Source organism: Myiozetetes cayanensis, unplaced genomic scaffold (genome assembly GCF_022539395.1).
Source record: "Myiozetetes cayanensis isolate MyiCay16 unplaced genomic scaffold, myiCay2020 scf7, whole genome shotgun sequence".
In the NCBI taxonomy this organism is placed as follows: Eukaryota; Metazoa; Chordata; class Aves; order Passeriformes; family Tyrannidae; genus Myiozetetes; species Myiozetetes cayanensis.
The window spans coordinates 41668060-41689392 of NW_026087964.1; the positions used below are offsets into that span (position 1 = coordinate 41668060).

The window sequence follows — 21333 nt, forward strand, 5'->3', positions numbered from 1 at the left end:
ACTCTCATTAATAATGCCACTGTATCTACATAGTAGGTGTTGGTTTCTTTTATCTGTATTTGAAATAAATTTAAAGAAAAAACAACACTGGGAAAGGCTACAGGTGTGTAGTGTGAGAAAAATAATGTTTGTTAACATTCCAGAATGTAATACAACCTCTACTGTTTGTTTATTCCCAGCAGTTTATTCCCAGATAACTGTCCGTTTTGGACTAAAAGTGCAGGATGTTTTTATATAAAACTTTGTATTCAGTTTCAGCTTTTGGCAGCCAGGGACATTTTAGGGGGTGAGATTGCAGTTTCTTGAAGGAGAGGGGGAAAATTACAAAAAAAATCCACTGCTTCTCACATTTTGTCCTTGAGCTGTAAATTTCCAAGAACACCTTAGTAAATCTGTTCGACATAACCTTAAGTTCTTGTGTTCCATGTCAGGATAGTATATATCCATCAAATTGTAATTCTGAAAGGTATTTTTGTGCTGCTTTGAGAGGAATGGAAGCTCACAATCCACCACTTTGCTTGTCTAATTCTGCCCTTTATTTAAGAGCTGTGATTCAGAAGCTCCTTTCACTGTATGGCTTAGAGGATCTGTGCTGCACTGCACCACGCAGTTTTCTGAGAGGATTTATGAGCCATGATTTTTAAAAAAAATTTTAAAAACCCGCAAGCATTATTCTCAGAAATATTTTGAATGATTCAAGGCAGTGCCTTGGGGTAGAATCAGAAGCAGAAAGCTATGGTGAAGTGGTTGTTGCTCCTTTCTGAACACAGAGAAGTCTGCTATTAATGCTTTGCACATAACATGCAGTTTTTAACTCCAGTGTACCGGGCGGACTGTTCTGTTGATAAAATTTCCTTTTACAGAGGGTCAGCTGAGAGTGGATGCCAATGTTTCTGTGCATCACCCTGGAGAGCCTTATGGAGTGAGGACTGAAGTGAAGAATATCAATAGCATACGATTTCTGGCAAAAGCAGTAGGTAAATGGTGGTTGCTTTATTACAAGAGCATTGTAGATATTTTACGTGGTCTGAGATGAAATATGTCAGCTCCTGAATGCAGGAATTTGCTTTAAATGCCCTGACTAGCTTCACACGTGTGTCTCTTCCGTGCACCTTGCCCGTGGGTGCAGGAGTCCCATCTAAGCTTAGGTTGGGGCCTGCAGACTTTGCCTGAGCTGCCACATCATAGGTGTGCCAGCTTTCAGTCCTGTCTTCTAAAGGACCTTGGACCTATTCTGTAGTCCTGTTCCTGGTCCTGCATCAGGACTTAACTCCTGTTGCTTCTGCCTGAACTCCCTGAATGGACCCTGGACTTGGCTCATCCCCTCACCTTGACTGAGACTGTCGGTGGGCCTGTGTTAATAGCGCACGGCCCTGCCCACACTGTTCAGACTAATGGGACTGTGCCAGACCATGAGGGCACTGCCTGCGCTCTGGTCACCCTTGACTCCTGGTTTATCCCTCTTTATGGAGCAGCCCCACTCCTGCTGCTCCCTGACAGAACAGATCTTAGTATGGGGTACTCTGGGAATAGCAGCCGTGTTAGTGTGCAGGTTTTGCAGAGGTAAACCCTCTTCCTGCCAGGAGAATGAAGCAGATGGTTCAGTGCCTAGCATGTTTAGTACCGAAATACAGTAACAGTGGTTTTGTGTCCTGCAGTGGAGAGGATTGCTTTCCACTGAGGATGGTACATGACGTGTGTGAAGTGCAGATGCAGCTTGGGTATGAGCAAGAAAAGCTGATTGTTACATCTCCAGAAGAAAACTGAACTGGCTGACTGCAAGGTCACTAGGAATGTATGGCTTGGCTGCAAAGCCTGGGAGAAAATGGCTTCCATTTAAAGGCAATGAAAGAAGATGAGGAAAACACACAAAGAAAGAAACAGTGCTGGAGAGAGAGACAGTGACTGATAATTCTGCCTATAACTACTGCTGTTGATTTGATTGAGGTTAAAACAACAAACTATTTCATTGTTGCATAGCAGTGAAAAATGAATTAGTGGAGTGCATGAAACCTATTAGTGTAGTCTAACAAGCTTACTCTTTTTTCTTCTGTTACTGTCAGACTATGAAATACAGAGGCAAATTGAAGAACTTGAAAATGGGGGAACAATTCTGAATGAAACAAGAGCCTTTGATTCCAAGCTTGGGTGAGTTGTTTTTTTTTTGGAGGAACATGGGAAAATATCCACTTTAGAGCGCCCCAGATACTTAGTGATGTGATCAGGAGACATAATACAGTATTGCTCAGCTTTTGTCCTCTAAAGCTAATGTTCACAAGCATAGTCTCCTCACAGGTAGTAATTTAAAGCTGAGGCTTTTTCACAACAGATTGTGTGCTGCATTAAAGCAGTGTCTGTGTGACAGTGACTGCCCTCTTCAATGACTTGCACACATTCTTTGAAGTGGTTTTAAGAGGCTCTCCTGAACTTTGTGAGGCAGAGTTTTTGTTTTGTGTTTTTGCTATAAAACTAATTCCGCGATACCTCTTACCGCACTTGTTTTCTTTTTATTTTAGGTGCACAATACCAATGAGAGACAAAGAAGGAAAACAGGATTATAGGTATTTTTTTAAAATAAACTTAACATTCCACAAACTGAGAATTTATTAAATTTCTTAAGTGTAGTCATTGTAATAAGGATATGTAAAGTTAATCAGTATAGTAAGCATGTATTGGAAGTTTACATTCTACTGGAAGGGACAGAGACCTATCAAAATCAGTGCTAGTCTGAGCAGTCCAGATCTAGAACTGTGTTTCATCTGTGCTAGAACCCCTAGACCTTTCCCAAAAACTAAGTTGGAGTACTTGAGCTCGAAGTAGGTAAATTGAAGGTTTACTTTGTGGACAGTACAAGTATATTTTTAAGAATGCCTGACATAAAACGTAAGAATATTCTGAGTTCAGCATTGCTCTTGCTTTAAGTAAATACTGAGGGGAATGGTTTTTAGATAGCAGGTCCTGTCTCTCCATACTTAGATTCTGTGATCGTAGGTCACAATCACTGCTCGAAAATCCTAACTGCTATTAAAAGGTGTCAGCATTCATAAGCAGGTTTCTACCTTGAAGATCTTTGTAGATCTAATGATGATGTTACCTTCCTAAGTACATTTGCCTTCCACCATTGTGAGATGGCAGCCATCAAGCCATAAAGAGTCACCCAGGAAGGATTTAGCTGTAGGGCGAGAGGGCAAGGCACGAGTCCTGTTGCAAGGCAGGGCTGCTGGGAGCAAGTGCTGAGGCAACAGCAGCAGCACACCTGCTTAGGGTCATCTTGTTGTTCATCCTCCTAGTAGTTCCCAGCTTTGCTGGAACTCTCTATTGCAGAGATAGCCTTCCTGTTACTCCCAGGGTTTGCTTCCCACACGGGGAATTGTAGTTCTGCAGGAGAACTTTCAGAGCCTCTTAGCTTTGGCATCTCTGTGTTCCTGTTAGATCTGTATATATTCTACCACTAATCTTGCTATTGATTTTTGAAGACATCCCACAAACTTTGATTTTAAATCTACTTTTTAAATGGTATTTTTGTAGAAATGCAACAGTGATCATTTCTTGAATTCCTTGTTATGGTAGAGGCTGGCATGAGGCTTATTTGAAAAGACTAACTGGAATAAATGCAAAAAAAAATTCATTAAAACCTAGGCAAAACTGATGAGCCCAAGATATTTCAAATAAAGACCATAAAGCTTATTTCTAATACTAAGATTTTGATCAGTATTAAACTGTAAACTGTGTTTTTCAGGGGTTTTTGTGTAACTTACTGCTGCACATTGCACATTAAAGTCTATGTTTAGGCGGATTTAAAATAGAAAATATTATAGTAAATGTAGAGGGTGCCCAATGCCCTTTATCCTGGTGGTTTTGAACCTCTCATTTGATCATGTAAGTGTGAAGTTTCCGCTTCAATCGCAGTTATCTGAGTAGTTTGAATTGGCCTTCTCTTTAAGGGAGCCTTTTGTTCTGTGATGGCACTCTGCTGAGCACAGTGACTTTGCTTTTAGCACAGCATGAGGTTTCATCAAGAGTTTTGAAGTTTGTCTGGAAAAGGTTACAACCTGCCCAGTTCGCTCCTGGCAGTTGGCTGTCAATCTTGAGTTCTTCCCTACAAGTCCACTCCCATTTTTGTCCAGGTCCACGATTAATACTGGATGCCGAAAGGAGTGCCTTATTTCTATATCTATTATTAGTGGTGTTACTGGAAGTTTTTATTATTATTTTGGGAGCAGAAGAGTTTTAATTACTCCTTTTCTGTTATGAACTCTTTGACAATTGATGGCAAATACTCAAAAAAAAAAAAGAAAACAAATGCTTTGCAGCAGTTCAGGGCCTGGTCCCTTTCTACTTATCAGTAGAAAGGTGTTTTCTATATATAAAGAATTTTTAATATTTTGTTTAGTTGAAAGAGTGATACAACTACTAGGAAAGTATAAACTTTTGATATAAATTTTATTCCGTGTTGTTTAGCTTCTGAGTGAAAATAATTATAACTGAGTTTTTCTTCATTTTTGCTAGGTTCATGCCAGAGCCAAACCTTCCTCCGCTGATTCTGTATGATGCAAAATCTTTGCCAGCTAATATGAACCACCAGCAAGTGATAAATATTGATTGGATTCATGAGAGGCTTCCTGACCTTCCCAGTGTGAAGAGAGGAAAGCTTGTTGAACAGTATGGGATTCTTCCTGAACACAGCTTTGCCTTATTGGTAGGTCTATTGATCAAGTGCTAAAAGAAGCTTAGAAACTTCAGAGTTGCATGGTTCTTGAAAGGATTTACAGATGTCATATTAACCAGCTATCAGTCCTCATGGATGTTTTTATTTGGAAGCATGTCCAAGGCATTCTTTGTACCAAGGAGCCATATACATAAAATGGTGGAGAAATTAAAGCAGACCCCATGAGACTTTTTTTGTGTTTCTCATGCCAAGTGCAGTCAAATAATGATTATTTAATATTGATCTTGACCATCTACACATGGATGCGCCCATGACTGACTGCAACAATTGTACAACTTCTGGTTACAGACCCTTGTCTGCAAGTGCCTTCTGCTCGTCTTCGGGCCTGGTACAAGGCTGGGCACATTGACTGTATGTAACAAATATGAATCAAAATCCAAAGTCTAAATCTTTCAGCTTGACAGGCCTACTTTTGAGATTATTTTGGGAAAAAAACTCGGATTTATTCTTTGGGAAATACACTGGATGGTTGCACAACATCAGCTTTGACCTCACAGTGCAGTTTACCAGGGTTATGTTCAGAAGAGGGGATGGGAGGGAAAAGGATGTGGCAAATATGGTTATAAAGACAGAAGTGACAGCAAAGTCTCATAACCTCCAAAATTATTCTAAAGGACTTTGAGCTTCTTAAATGCAAACTGTGTCATCTCTCTTTGCTAGTGATAACTCTCGGGAGGGGGTCAGTACACCCACCAAAGATCAGACACTTCACATAGCCAGCTAAACTAGGAGAGTGTCCTGCTTTGGTTACGTCTGTGATTAGTGGAGAGAGAAGGAAAAGGACTTTTTCAGAGTGAGATTCAGAGCAGAACTGTAAGTACTTTAAATTGTCCTCTGGAGGAGTTCCTTTCCTTTGACTATAAATGGAGGGAGAACAGTGCACATAACTTCCTTATATCCCTTCTTTGTGTGTCTGTAATTTAACACACTTGTACAGAAGCTGATTCTACAGAAAGAAAATGGTTCTTTATTCTGAAGAAAGCTGTTAAGAAAACTGCTTTTGTGGCGCTGTGCCATTGTAGTGAGTTGCAGATGTTTCACTGTTTGGTGGGCAGGTGAGTCATAAGTCTTATCAAAGTCATGAGACTGCAGTGATAGTATCAAGAGGCGTTGGTAGTTCTTACCTTTCTATTTCATTGTATAAGCTGTAAAATGGCATTTTGCAGCCAGTATTCCTGCTCATGCATGCATTTTTTCATGACAACATACTTCTCACATATTAAAATAGAAATAGGAGTAGAAAGGATAGATGGGTCCTGCATCCTTTTTTTCTGATTTCTTCTTCTTCTTCCCCTCTGTGGTGAGTTGACCTGTGCCAGCTGCTAAGCACCAGAAGTGCTTGCTCATTTTCCCTGCCAGTGGGACAAGGAAGAGTAGGAAAAGCAAAAGTGAGAAAACTCATGATTTGAGATAAAGACACTTAAGTGAGGGAACAGGTAAGGGAAAAACCCCAAAGTGATGCAAATGCAATCACTTACCATGTCCCACAAATTGACTGATGCCCAGCCAGTCTGCAGCCAATAACACTAATTACTTCCCCGATATCCCCTTCCCTCAGTTTTCCTTGTTGAGCAGGGCATTACATGGCATGGAATATAACCTTGGTAGTTTTGGGTTAGCTGGCTAGATTGTGTCCCTGCCTAACTTTGTACCCATCCTTGATCTACTCACTGTGGGGGACAGAGTGGAAAAAGAAAGTACTGCTCAGCAGTAGCCAAAACACCGGTGTGTTGTCAGCACTGCGTTAGTCACAAATCCAGAATGCAACACCCTTTCTAGAAAATAAACTCCATCCCAACTGGACCTGGTACACCCACTGCTTCCACTTGGCATCAGCCCACGTTTTGTGTGTTTAGGTTTGCTAGTATGGATGGCTTCTGCTGTGTGGCTTCTGTCATCTCTCAACGAGCCCTGTATATTTGCCTCATCCTGCGCTCTCTTTCAGCTGTTCTCTGAAATCGATTATTGCCTTTGCTTTTTCCCTTTTACCTTTTCTTCCTTTTTGCAATGTCTAAGACAATTAATGAGCTCCAAGCTGAAATTTGGGATTCAGCTAGTAATAAGATAATGCATCCATTTGAATGCATGAAGTGAACATGTTCTTCGTTGCGGGTCTCCTTTTATTGTGCATTAGAGTGTCAGCCTGTATACTCTCCATAAAAGTTGCTTGCCTGTTCACTGGGAGGCTAGTTAACCTTATTCACAGGGAAGCGGGGTGTGCGTTGCCGCGTTCAGCTTGCATCGGAAGTTGCAGGAGATTGCTGATAGGGCCAGATGCACAAATCTAATGAGCATCCGTTCAGGTTAGAGCGCCCAGGAGTGCTCATTAAATAAATGGCTGTTGTGGAGGGATGGCTCTAAAATGCAAAGTCTGTTCTGCACCAACCTGTTAGAGAAAGCGTTGTGCGACAGAGTTACAGTAAAACAACACCATCCTCCAGCATCCAGGTGAGCTTCTGAGCCTGCTTCCTGAGCTTTGTTCCCATACACAGTAGCTGCCTGTACATACTGTGGTGTTGAGAAACTGAGATTGCTCCTTAGCCTGATTACAAGATGGAAGGAGTAGCCTGTCTTTATATCTGAAATGTCTTAAATGCAAACTGCTGAATTTTCAGCAATTTTATATAAATTGCAAAAATAAATGTTTCTGATTTTTCTTCATGCAGAGCTGTTCTTATTCATAAGGATATAATTCTTTCAGCCATGTATACTCCATAGTATCTGGGCACTCAATTTCTGCATGCAAGTTCTACTTTGCTGTGTAAACTGGTAAGCTGGCAAATACATCAGTCAAGAAGGATCTCTTGACAACTTTGCCAGTTATGGTATTATAATATTTTTGTCTTTCTTCTTATTGAGTAAAAAAAAAAGATATATTTGCATAGACATTACTGTATTAATGTGACATTTTGTTTTCTAAATGCATGCTGAGGTCCAAACAGAAAACAGATCAGTTGTCACGGTACAGCATGAGACCAAAACAGTAGGATCACTTCCTTTCTTCTATGAATGCCAAGTCTTCCTGTGCATTTACCACTCCTCTGCTCACTCAGATAGAATTGAATGTTCTGTTTGGACTGATTGCTTTGATGGAACAATTACATTGGTGACTCCTTCAAACAGTCCAAAAGTGGGCTGCTGTGGAAGTTGGGTTTGACCATTTCGTTTTATGACATGCCATTCTTGTACACATTGGCATGCAGGTGAATTTATGCTTATTTTAAGAATTTAAATCATTTTATAAGAAACTGTAGGAAAAAGTTTGAACTTTCTTTAACTGCTCTGCTTATCTGTTTCATTGGTTTTTTTCATTGTTCTGGGTTTTTTTCCCCACTGACAATCTTGCACATTTTTGCAGCAGTTGTTGCCTCACAGTTGTTTATTGTTGGAACTGCGATGGTGAAAATGGGAATAACAAAGCAACAAATGACATTTTATTTGGGAACATTGAAGTAGTTTTCTTTTTCAGTTCTTTGGGAAACATTGCTGATCTTTAAAAGCATAAGTTTGCATTACAGTCCCAATGTCCCCAAAGATTGTACCCATGGTATTCGGTAAAATAAAGTATTATTTCAGGCTGTTTAAAAGGTGTCTGAAATCACTCCACCACTAGGGTTTTTGACGTCTCAGTGCCATGAAATGGTTGTTTTAAACCATGTTTAAAAAGAAATTTGCATCTGGTTGAAATACTGGTATGTCAGATTTCATGCCAGTGAGACTGTAATGAGTAAGTTATGGCATATTTGGTGTGTAATGGGAGCACTGAGTGGGTCTGGATCACGTACATGGTGCTGCTGTTCCAGATTTCTGGGGTTTTTTCTATGAGGATTAAAATAGAGTATTCAGAATTAAGAGAGAACAGGCAGTTAGCACTCCTGTACTCCAGCATGTTAAGAGTGTGCTGCAGTGGTTTTCAGCTCAGATCTGCTGCAGGGGACAGATGTGTATGTATGTGTTGGTAGTTGGAGTGAATTTGGCATGAAGAAAGTTGACCAAAACATAAACCAAATTAAAGTTCACATACTACAGTATCTAGAAATGGAAGCTAATCAAGTTATGCCTACGTTTTTTCTAATATGACAAGAAAATAAGGAAAATGTTTCATTTCTGTCAGTCATTCTGATGTTTTGACATTCTGCCTTATTCATTTCAGTCTTAACACTGCTGGGTTTTCCTACTCCTTGGCTACAGAAAATGACAGTCACTTTAAAAAACCTAAAACAAAATGCAAGGGAATTTTGGGAAATGTGTCTGGGTTTGTGTGTGCAAGTAGTGAGTATGGGGTTCCTAGACCTGGTAGCATATGTAAGTCTGCCTCCCTGAGTTTTCCTGGGCTTTTCTGTGCTTGCTGCCTGGAAATCATCTGATTAAAATGCAAAGGCTGGGTATGTCTGTCCTCGATTTTCAAAGGTCTGGCAGCAGGGTCAGAGCTGTAACTCCAGCCAGGCTGTAGGTATCCAGAAATCTGAACGTGCCCTCTTGTAGGGATCCGCTCTCTAGCCTGTACACTATGGAAGTGTTGGACAGGCTGCGTCTGAGCTCTGTAGCTGCATTCAGGCATGTGGCAGCACAGACATTGTTTGCCTGAGCATAACGTTGTGGCTAGAGCTGCTCTGCCTGGAGTGTTTGTAAAACCTTCTGCAGCATGGGTAGGGAAACCAGCATTTATACATCCTAACTTTTTCCTGTCTAAATTGGACAGGTGTTTCTGTGTAAGGGAACCCACTGTTTAAATAATCAGTGTTTGTTTGTGCTATTGAATCCTGAGGTGAATTAGAAAGAGTACAGTACTTGGCAGTGCATCATTCTAGTAATTCCACCTAACACGCTCACAGTTTTTAATCAAGTTTACTGTACTTTGGTAATCACATCGTTCCTTTACTGTTTGTTTTTTTTTTAAAGCCAAATTTGTTCCTCTAGGCTATTTAGCCTTGATTTTGCGTAATTTGATTACAGACTAACTAGTTAAATTAGTAAAAGCATTGGAGAAGAGAATAACGTCTATATGTCGTATATAGATATAGGCTTACCTTGGTTCACAAAAGACCTCGGTGGTTTCCTAAGCTGAGAACTTGGTTTCTTTCCTCATGGTCTCAAGGTAAAGGCGCTGGGTCTCATTTTTGTCACACCAGTTTTACAGCACATCAGACATTAATCTAAGTACATTTTGTTCTGTTTCACAGAACAGAGAGCAGTAGTTTGCAGTCTTCTCAAAAGCCATACATCATTACCAATGAAAAATGGGGTATCCAGAGCTGTTGGAAGTTTGTGTTGAGAAAGTTTGGAGAAGGAAAGTCTAAAATTCTGTATTGCCATGGCAGTAAATGGCCTTTAAAAACAAGGGCATATGAGACTGTTTGATGGGATGTGTGTGGATGGAGAACTGAGGTGTGTACCCTGCACTCTCTTTGCCCATAACTGTTCAGAGATCTGGCTGCAGTCAGTATGTGCTTGGGAAATGTTTCTGCTGTGATGACTGTATACTTAGAATAGCTCCTTGGCTGTCTCTCTAAACTGTTACCTCTCAACTTCTGAGAGCTGGCTTGTCCTCCTGTGTGTTTATGCCACACACTGCAGAAGTCCAGTGGCATGCTGGATTTGGATTTCTCCTTGAAAAGGTAGGAGCTGCCACTTAATACTTCTTCAGCCTTCAGTAAACCTAATGAATTCTGTGCTGCAGTTAAAGATCCATCAGTACCTTGATGGCAAACACCACAGCATTCAACAGACTGTGCAGTATCTGTTCTTCTAAAAACAATCTCAGATTTCACTTAGGCTATAAATTGAATCCCCTACTGTCATATCTTCTGAGTATTTAAGGGTGCTGTGGAAAACCTTACATGGCTTCTCTGGGAAAAAAAAAGGTAGAATAAAGCCCTGCTTCTTACAGTATGACCTTTCTGTATCATTGAAGGGTAAATGCGAGCTACACTTATTCCTTCCATCCAAAATAAATAGAAGTGATTGCAACATTAAGAGTTAAGTATCTGTAGGCAGTTTCAGGAAAAATCTGTTCTTGGTAGAAGGCAGCATGACACCGTGGGAGATGGCAGCATTGTATTTGCTAGCATTATACATACTTAAACCTCAGGAGAAGATGAGAAAGGTTCTCCCCTAATGCTAATTTTAGGGAGGTGTTAAGAGAAAAGTGATCGCTCATTTGTTGGAAGTTCCACTGGAGCAGACAGGCTGGCAGATAAGCTCTGTGTGTCTGTTCTAGGCATAAGATCGTTCATTTGCTGTTATGTTAATAAAACTACTCTAAAGTCTTGTGCCTTTGCAATGAATTCACAACCGAAGTTTACTTTAGGATTGAGCATTTGTACACCGAGTGTAACTGTGTAATTAATTGTAACCTGTTTCCCCTGCTCTAGGCGACCCTGCCTTGGCCTGGGGATTGGACCGGATGATCTCCAGAGATCCCTTCCAACCCTAATGATTCTGTGATTATCTGATTCTGTAATTGTGTTTGCACTCTAGTATCTCTAACGCATTCAACTTTTCTTAAACAGAACGAAGATGGGTTAGCAGAATTCTATGAAAACGTGGTGAAACAGACCCGAATGAAGCCAAAGAGAGTGATCGGCTGGGTGCTAAATGACCTGCTCAGTTACTTGAAACAACATTCCCTTACGGTAAAGGAAAGGTCAGTCTTTGAGATTCGCACACTGGTGAAACAAAAGGGATCCTTTTCTCAAGTGCCATGTCCCTCCTTTGCCCACTGCTGCTTTAGTTGTTCCCTGTGAAGTTTGTTACACCAGGCAATACTGCGCAGGCCTTGGCACTGCCGTGCTCAGTGGAGTCAAGTATGTTGCAGAGAAGAGGGCCATGTAGTTAAGAGTTGTAATCAGTCTTCAGTCTTTAGAAAATGATGATGGTAAGGCATAGTAGGCTATCCTGAATACCAAACTTGAACACAGAGTAACATGAGGAAAAATACCAGCATGTAGGATTTGTAGGCAAGCAACAGTAGCATAGACACATGCATCACCTTATTTGCTGAGGTAACTTCTCCCTTTCTCCCTAGTCCAGTCAGTTCTGCTCTCCTGGCTGACCTTTTGAACCTTCTAGAAAAAAAAGAAATTTCTTCTACAGCAGCAAAGCAAGTAAGTACCTTTTTGATTTTACTGTACTCTGAATCTGTGGCTGCTTACTCCAGTTGTGTAGCAATTTTATAATCAGTGTGTAGTGTTGATGAAGGATAAATTTTGTATCTATAATATAATAGATGCAAATGCCTTATGTGTGTTTATAATCTTACAGATACTTCTGCATATTCAGTGTTAGAAGGGGGTAGAAGCCAAATAGTAGACTTAAACAATGTGAACTGAAGTCAATTAAATAAATCCTCCTTCTGAACAGAGCAGACACTAGATCTCAGTTTCACAGTTTGAGTCAGACCTGAGTGAAAGGTCAGTGGGAGCAAATCCATGGCTTGCAGCTAAGCTGAGAGTATCACTTACTGCGTACTAAGGGACAGTAGGGTTCCCAAGCATTAGGAGGTGGAAAAGGATATAATTCACCTGAGTGTAGTCACAGAAAGAGTTCTGCTTTGGTATACTCCTGAGTCAGAAGTGGGAGAGGTCTGGCCTTTCTTTTATCCTTGCTTCTTTGAGCAAATGCTGTTATGAACCTCTCACACAAGTAAAGATGGTACAGCTGTTTTTTTTTTTAAATGTCATGTTGCTTAGGACAGTGTGAAAAATCAGCTCTTGATGATTTATGTCTAAAATTGTGAACTGGTTAAGATGGATATGGTGACTGCTGTGTCTGTAGTAAAACTTCGGATGTTTTTTTATGATGAGGAATAATTAATCATTCAACTTAAATTATTGCCAACTCATTTATGTGGAATAGATTGTCTTTTCAGACTAATTATTATACTCTGGATAAGTGCAGTAGGGACCTGTTTGTATGTTTATCAGTGCAACTATTAATGAAGACATTTAACTTGCCTTAACTGCTTTCAAACTTTTAACGCCCTGAAATATATGGAGCAGGTTTCCATCTGTCTAACACATGTCCATTCAGTCCAAGTACAACTTTGAACTGAGTTCAGTACTATTCCAGGGTTTTTGCATTATAAGAAAACAAGTGTAACTGTTGCAAACATGGCTCTTTACCCTGCTTGGAGACTTCTAAACTTCCTGGTTTGTTTTCTTTTTTGAGATACGCTTGTGATTCTTAATCAAGTTGGTGTCCTTGTTGGTCTGTTTCTTTTGTGGATAGCCAGCTGCATAAGACAGGTGTCATAAATAGGGATTTAAGTGCTTGGCTTCAGGCATGTGTGTTTAGAAATTTTGTATTGGAAAACTAAAAGCTTCAAAAAGGAGATAAAGTATTAATAGGAAAAGCATTGGAATGCAGAGCAGTTCTGTGCCTGAGGGGTTGTGGCACACCCATCAGTTTGGTGTCTGCATCTGAAAGGGAAGCGTCAGAACTCCAGTCTTAAGTCTCTTCCTTGTGGAGGTAGGGACAGGGTACTAATGCTCTTCTGTGGAAGTTTTCTGCCTTGTGATATATTTGTGTGCCAGCACTTCTGACAGGTTATGAAATATCAGGAATTTCAGAGATGCATTTCTTGTTTAATTACCAACTCCTTGTAATGTGCGTGTTGTCCTCGGTGCTCTGAAATTGGACACAGAGAAATCACAGCACTGTTTGCCATCACCCAGTGATGATGCTATCAGACTGCAGAAACCTTGCCACATTTAGAAAAGTATTTTGGTTGCCTGGATGTCAGAAGAGTAACAAATGTTTATAACAATTCTCAGCAGTAGGCAGAGATGCTGGTTGGCCCGAGGGCAGAAAAGGCTATATATACACACCAGCAGATGAATTGCAGCACTTGGGGAGGGGGAGCGTGATGTGCAGTAGCAGACACAGATCCAACAGGAGGGGATGGAAGGGTTGGATGGGGTGAGCACACAGACATGTGTACACATACGTGCTCGCTGCAGGAAGCTGTTGAAGGCTTAAATTTTTTAAAAGGTTTTGTGTTTGGTGTCTGCTGTGTAAGGGCAGTTAAACACAGGCAGATAAAAGCTGTGAGCACTGACTGTAGACACAGAGCATTGTATGGTGGGATGCGTGTGCCAAGCGAAGGGCACTGTGTGCTCACATAATTACCACGTAGGTAATTACACAGCTCGTGCCCAACTTGCCATCAAATACAGTGCTCTACTCCAGAGGTCTCTGAAGCAGTTCCAGGCTGGTGTGCCTGTGCAAAGGCAGGAGCAGCTTCCAGGTCTGCAAGTGTGCAGGTATGTGGGGGCAGCATGTCCTGGATCGGGGCAGCTGCGCGGGCACATGCTGTGGCCCACCCCAGGGGCACCATTTTGAAGCCCACAGTGGGATTACTGCTCACTCAGGGCTGAAACCAGTCCAGTGGGGAGTGTGCGTGGGATGGGGCCTCACTCTTTATTTGCCTGGAATGGCAGCAAGTGCTTCTCTGGCATGACAGACCTGCCTTTGAGTTATGGCATTGTGGGAGGAGGCTGGTTCCTGGGCCAGGGAAGCTTGCCCCTGCTGCCTAGAGCCAGGCTGGAGCAACTCCATGTGGACACCCTTGTCATGAGTTCACTGGGGATCAATGCCCCAGTAGGCCATGGAGCAGAGCAGAACCCAAGTTTTGCTGGCTTCTGCAGTTGCATAGGTCACCCACATAGGAATAACTTCAAAAGACCCACTGGGCAGTCCTGCTTTAAAGTAGGTGGCAAGGAAACGAGTACAGTACACAAACCTAAACTGAACCATCTGCTTTGACAATTACGGCTCTACCATCTGGAGGACTGGACCCAGCCTGCCCCTCGCTTCTGAGAGAGGCTGAGGGACAACTGCCAGACATCAAGGCTTCCGTCACTGGAAATGAGAGGTGCCCACAGGACTGACTTGAATGGTGCTGCCTGCTGCTTCCTCCCACCCTTGGCAGCAAATCACTGCAGATAGGGTTTCCAGTTGGAGCGTTCCTAGGCACAGCAGTCAGCTGGCACGTTCACCAGTTGCAAAATGTTTGATATGATGCCCATGGCAGCCAGACGTGTAAGTCCTGATTAATTCATCTTGACCAATGCTGCTGTGCCTGCATAGGTAGAGACTGCAGAACATTATTAAAATCTAATCATGCTCAGGCAAGAATCAATAGTGGAAACTGTTGAGATTTCAGTAATGGAAATGAGACCTGAAATTCACATTTTGGCTCTGGAGACTTCATAATTTGATCCTTCTGTGCTGGTGCAGGCAGTTTGTGTAAATGAGTTGAAATCTTTTTAAACTGCTTTCTTTAGATTCATGCTCCTTGCCAAGTGGAGAGACACATTTTTAAAAAGTGCATCTTTGACAGGTCTTGGCCACATCTCTTTCCACTTTCTTACATACCTGTAAACAAGCAAGGGCCTTGATAACATTGTTGCTCTACTAGCTAAGTGGAGATGCTTGTTACCAAATGAAGTACATGATGCAGCTGTCACACAGGGAAAATCTGGTGCCTTCAAGGTCTCTAATGGGCAAGCTTTTCTCAGTGCCAGGAAATATTGGCATAGGCATAACAGGGAATCAGAGCTGGATCTCTGACTGCTGAGCTGCCCTGCCCCTGCTCTAAGTCAGCTTGATATATGAGTTCCTTCTGGATAACTCTGCCATGGTTGGCTGCTTAGATTTTGTTTGTTGCAGATTTCCCCCTCCTGCAGCCCATGGCATCCTAAAAATCCCATCTGCCTTTTTCCAGGAGATTGAAAGGGCTTATTCAGTGTCTGCCCCTGATCTGTGCAGCACTTAGATTCTCCAGGGTGTTTGCTACGGGCTGTGCTGTACGGTGAGGACAGGGCTCACTCTGAGGGTGATGTACCGTACAGGTGCATTGGGAGGCCTGGGGGACAGAAACCTTCCTGCCTGGTCCCTCAGGGAAGAAGCAGAAAGGCTGCCTGGGGTAGCAGTGAAGAGCTACGAAAAAAGGCAAGCAAGAGGCTGCAGACAGGCTGAATCTCTGTTGGATGTAGTGTATTTCTTTCTAGGAGTATTGCAGGTAGCACTGGCACGATGACTTCTAAGTACCGCACTACAAGGAAGATCTTGTAGAAGACATCATATACAGCACTGATTTATTCAGTTTAAACATCTGAAAGCTTTACTTACAGCAATTGTAACTCTGGCTGCTTATCAGTAACTTCAGTATTGTGATCTGCCTTTAACCCTCTTAGAGGGAGAAATTAAGATGGAGATGCCACAATAGAGCAGCATACCATTACCCTCTCACAAGGTCTCCAGAAGTGTGATAAGCTCCCGTAAAAAGCTTTGGGGTACTGCTGACAAAGGAATCTCCTCTTGCAGGAATTGTATCAATGCATGGTTCTTAAATACTTGCTGTGGCTACAGAATTCTTTAACTGAAAGTCTTTTATACCAGAAGATTTGTCAAGCTGAAGAAAATTGCCAGGATAGTTAAGATGCCAACCCACATGCTTCTTTTTTCCCAAGTTCTCTCTCTGCCCTGCAAATTATTTAACATTCAGTTTGATGCTCCTCCTCGTCTCCCCATCCCAGCCTCTTCCTCATCCTACAGTGAATATTTAATGCTGAAATTTTGACATGGCATCCATTTCCATATTGGGACACAGTAATGGCACTTCAGCTCGGGATGGAGCTCAAGGAGCTGTTTTAATAAAGGCTTTCTTACTCTCCTCCCACAGCCCTGAAATAAGAGCAAAGGGAATACAGAAAATGACTGCCCAAGGAAATTGGTTTTTTATAAATGTTCTCTCCTCTCAAGTGTATTCCCGGGCAATAGCCCTGCTGCAGTGTAGGAAAACACACTAGCATTAACAAGTGATTATTCCACAGGCCTGGGTCTGCCCAGCAGTCCAGTACTTGGAGATGATGCATAGGTGGGCTGGAACTGCTGCATTCATTCTGCTTGGCACCATTTTTCTTCTGCTTTGTCATATGTATCCTCATTACAGCTTGCTGGTGAGGACTGGTAATGGGATGAGTTACCTGGGATTAGACTTGGTACAACAGTCAGCTAATCGTCATTCCTGGGTAGAGCCATTGCTCATGGAGATGCATTTCCTGACTGCTCTCAGGCAGTTCATGTGAATAATGCGAGATGAACACGAGTGCTGCAGGAGGAGCAGCCTTTGCAGTCTGTGCTGGTCTCTGCTGGGGTGGCCCCTCTCCGTGCAGCAAGGCACACGGGGCTGTGCTCAGCAAACATCTTTGGAGACCTACTGGCACTGGCAGGAGCAGGCAGGTCCTGGGACTGTGGGAGGCTGCAGAGCACCAGGTGTGAACCTTTAACCTGTACTCGTGCAGTAAGTGATGATTCTCTGTCTTATTACAGGATGCAGAAAAGGAGGGGGAGAGCACAAGGGTGCTTTCAGAGAGGCACAAGATTAAATCTTGGGTTTGTTCACGTTTAGACAATCTGCTCTTGCTTTAAGTAAACTCTGCCTTCTTGGATCAGTAACTGAAATACTGCATGTAAACAATGTTGGTAAGTCAAGGCACTGACCTTTGCTGCTTTATTGTGATTTTCAGGTGCTTGTGGAATTGTGGAAGGGAGAAGGGAAGACTCCTCTTGAAATTGTTAAAGAACAGAAACTTCAGCTGTTACAGGATGAAAAAGAGCTCGAACAGATCTGCCAGGCAGTGATTGATAGACAAGAAAATGAGGTGATTATGATGGTGCTGGGAACCTTCTGCACTGTGGCAGTCTGTGGCACTGAAAGGGGGGTTAAAATGGCCTCTCTGTTTTTTCCCTTTTGATGGCATTTGAGCTCTAGAGCCAGAGCAGTAAAGCTACTGCCAAGATATTATCAGGCTTTTCTTCTCCTTTCTTATTTTACTAAGTGGATTTTTTGAAATTGAAGCTTGCACAAAGTGATCAGCAGAAGAAATTACCAGTCTGGTTAATGTGCTAAGTCATTCTGAAAGACCATAAAACTTTAATGTAGGAAAGCAAAACTACAGGGCCCTCTCCCTCTCTGGCTGTACTGCCATTAACCTCACCCTGCCACCTGGCCACATAACTCTGATTTTTGTGTCATCTGTTGTGATATTGGGGCAACGCTGTTAAACTGTTCTGACGCTGGAGACTGAAGTTACCTGCCAGCAAGGCATATATTAGCTACGGAATCAGAGAATGCATCACAACTGGCAAGGCAAACATTTTACTTGCATCTGACTCTTTGCCATGTCCCTGTCCCCATGCACTGCCAAAGAGACAAGTCTTGCTGGCTGTCCTGCCTGACAGTGGCTGTGGAGTGGGGAGGAGCCAGACCCCGTGGCAGCAGCAGCAGCGGTGGCTCCAGAGCTGCTGCCCACTCCGCTGTTCCACTGGGCTATGGCAGCAACACAAATGCCGCAGTAGGAAAGATGGGGGGGAGGGGGAGGTTGGCTCTTCCCCATCTCCTTGGAAAGACACACAGCAGCCAGTGTGGCTCATCGGTCTAACAAGGTCTGAGCTGGAAAAAAAGGGAAAAAAACCCTTGTTGCTCATGAAGGGGAGGAGTTGGAATGGATCTTGACAGAGTCTATATAATCTGCTTTATAAAAAGCAAAATGAAAACAAGTGCTTATATGTTCTCTGGAGCAAAAAATGTAAAAGCAGAAGTGAATAGCTTACTTCTAATATAAACAATGTCTAGCTACATTTGCCATTTGGAAAAAAAACATTAACATCTTTTGAGAACAATACCACCCACTCCAGATCTCATTGGGGGATGCTAACAGCTCTGCCAGAGCTTTTGATAAAGAAAATGAGCTTGCAGTAGGTCGGCGTGACCTCCATCAGACTGACTCACTTGCAGAGCCTGATAAAAGTGCTGCTGTATTTTCAGGCTGGTACGAAAGCACAGGCATGGACAGAAAGGACATCAGAACCAACTGGGAAGTGCAGGAGCCGCAGATCCATAACCACACTCCCATTTCAATGTGTTTTGAGAGTAACTTTTTTCAGAATGAACTAATTTAAAAACAGCTGCTCATGCCAACACTGAGCACTTTATGACAGTGCAGTATCTGGATTGTACTGCGCTCTGCCCCACATAGATAATTACCAGCAGATCCAGAGTAATGAGTCCTTTCCATAGTGTGACATTACAAAGAAGATTTTAGACTGACAATAATTCAGATTCTGTAATGAGTAGCAATATCTGCATTTGAGTTTGGTATTGGCACAGCTGGTGGTTCCTGTGTTCACAACCCTTCCCTTAATATCTGCAAATATGACATCCTGTTTAGTTGCAGCTATTGTGTTCTACCCAGTAACTCCAACAATGTAGAGAGAATGCTTTCCCTGCCACACAAGCAGTATGAAGGCAAGGTGCTTGTCTTTCAGCAGTAGGGTCTCCTTTAGGAATGCCCAGAGGTGACATTTCTGATCCTTTTAGCTTTTAAACATGGCCCTTGCAATTTTGCAGGTGATTGTGCATCAGTCACTTGCTATCTGATAGGCGATTGTATTTCTGACCAGTTAATTAATTGTCACATTGCAAAGTATTCTGGGCTTAAAGGAAGCAACACATTGTTACAATAACACCTACATCTGTTCTTTAAGGACCTCACAAATATTATCAGATATCAGGCTGTGATTTGATGCAAATTACTTGTTAGAATATTATATTCAGCAAGAAAGTAGATCCTATTAGCAAGAAAAGTCCATCTTTCTTCTCTGGCTCTTTTCCAGGAAGTTGCTGTTCAAGTTGCAGACACTGTTAAAATCCAAAAGTGTTTTCTGACTCTTTCTATAAGAGTAGCAGTTTCTATTAGTTGTAAGGCCCTGCTGCTGTAGGGACTTACTGTTCTATCATGGGAGCAGAGCAGGAGCTTATTGCAAAGCTGAAGGCTGTTTTTATAAGTAACACCTTAGCCCAAAATACAGTGTCCAAATGACAAAAATATTCATACCCTTTCTGGGAATGAGTGAAGATGTTCAGTATTCCTGTAACAGTGGTGTCTCTTGCTTTTTTTTTTCTTCAAGGTTATGGCGATAAAGGCAGGAAATTTAAAAGTTCTAAATAAGTTAATTGGCTTGGTACAAAGAGAAACACAAGGACGGTCGAGTCCTGTTCTGGTGAAGCAATTATTAGAGAAGAAGCTATCAGAGTAGCCACAAGAGAAAAACCACACAAGCCACACAAGTGACTACAGAAACATGTGCTTCGTTGTGTCTGCAAATGCACTTTGGTGTCTCCTCGTGTAGCATCGGGCTTGTTGGTTATACTTCAAGCAGCTGGAAGTCCCAGCCTTCCTTGGATGCATCAGCCAAAGGCAGATGGGCCAAAGAAAAGCAGGAGATGATACAGCCATTTGCATCTCTCTCACTTTGATGTGGTATTTGGAAATGTGATTTCCACACAGCCCTGGGAAACAAGCTCCCAAGAGTGTTTGTGAGTATGCAGAAAGCTGAAGCTGTATGGGTTGGTTTTCTAATAAAGTGGGTGCAAACTCAGCTTTTCTGGCTGCCTGTTTGTGAGAAGGGAAGTGCACATATCTCTGATAATAATGCACATTGGTAACTCACTGTGAATTACTGTGAGCACACTCATGACAATGATTAAAATGCCTAGAAAGACCATGTCTGCCTCGATGCGTAACAGAAGGGAAAAAAACTTCCCTCCTATCTATCATTCTTCCTGGTTTCTGAGGGATGGGGAAAGGATGAAATCATTAGCTGCTTAAGTGTGTGCCTGAGGCTAGTGCCACAGATAGAAGTGCCTGCATCCCCGGGTGTCAGATTGTTTGCTCTCCTCCTCCCAGCTATGTACCCAAACATCTGCTTTGCCTGCTCGCAGCTCTCAGTTCTGAGGAGTGCCTGAGGGATGTGCCTGAGCCCTTCTGAGGGTCGCATCCCAGTTTGGCGTCAGCAGATGTGCTTCTGCCAGCCCTGCACGGCTCAGAGAGGAACAGGTAGAATCACAGACCCACAAGGATCATGAGAATCCAGCTCCTGGCCCTGCACAGGACAGCCCCAAGAATCACACCATCTGCCTGAGAAAGCGGTGCCTTCCTCTGATGCAGTAGCTCAGTAAAAGGACCGCTTGCTTTGCTTGTTTTTTAATCTCTGCAGGCAAAAACTTGACCCTGTGTTACAAAGGCCCAGTGCCCAGGGCTGCTGCTCTCTGCACATGGTTTTCTGCCATCACCTGGAACTGCAGTGCTTTGGGGAAGCAATGGAACATGCAGTTGGATTACCCAAACTGAGCAGGATTCAGCTGGGGTCCAGGGCCTGCTCCACTACTTAATCCTAAATGGTGTGTTATGCTGGTGGGTTTTATTTTGGGGGGTTTTTTATACCTTCTGTTTTTCAGTTCCTAGCTTTAACTACCCACTGAAATGCAGGGACCTAGAATTAACTTCCCCATCCCAACCCACTTCAGCTGATCACACCATTAACAGGAAATGGAACTAGAGGAAGCCTGTCAAATTTGCATGTAGTAGGGAGAGAAATCCCATTTAGTACCACGGGTTTGAAGTTCTGAAATCCCTCCTGGAGACTGCTAAACTGTACTTTTTAAAGATCACATTTACCTCAGGCCTCAGAGCTACTTCTTCAGAATTGTTCTTTAGGATCTGCCTGCAGGGCAGACATTGTCACAGGAGAGCACC

At 42.6% G+C, this 21333-nt stretch overlaps 1 protein-coding gene across 1 annotated transcript in view; it reads left to right on the forward strand.

The window, feature by feature from the left end:
* GATB (glutamyl-tRNA amidotransferase subunit B) overlaps positions 1–20176 on the forward strand; it is a 43439-nt gene extending 23263 nt beyond the window's left edge. The window contains exons 6-13 of the mRNA XM_050337879.1: positions 864–977; positions 2064–2148; positions 2517–2561; positions 4510–4699; positions 11242–11375; positions 11757–11835; positions 17263–17397; positions 19706–20176. Coding sequence (XP_050193836.1) covers positions 864–977; positions 2064–2148; positions 2517–2561; positions 4510–4699; positions 11242–11375; positions 11757–11835; positions 17263–17397; positions 19706–19834 — 911 coding nt within the window. The 3' untranslated portion in view covers positions 19835–20176. The remainder of the gene's footprint in view (positions 1–863; positions 978–2063; positions 2149–2516; positions 2562–4509; positions 4700–11241; positions 11376–11756; positions 11836–17262; positions 17398–19705) is intronic.
* Positions 20177–21333: the final 1157 nt, after the last annotated feature.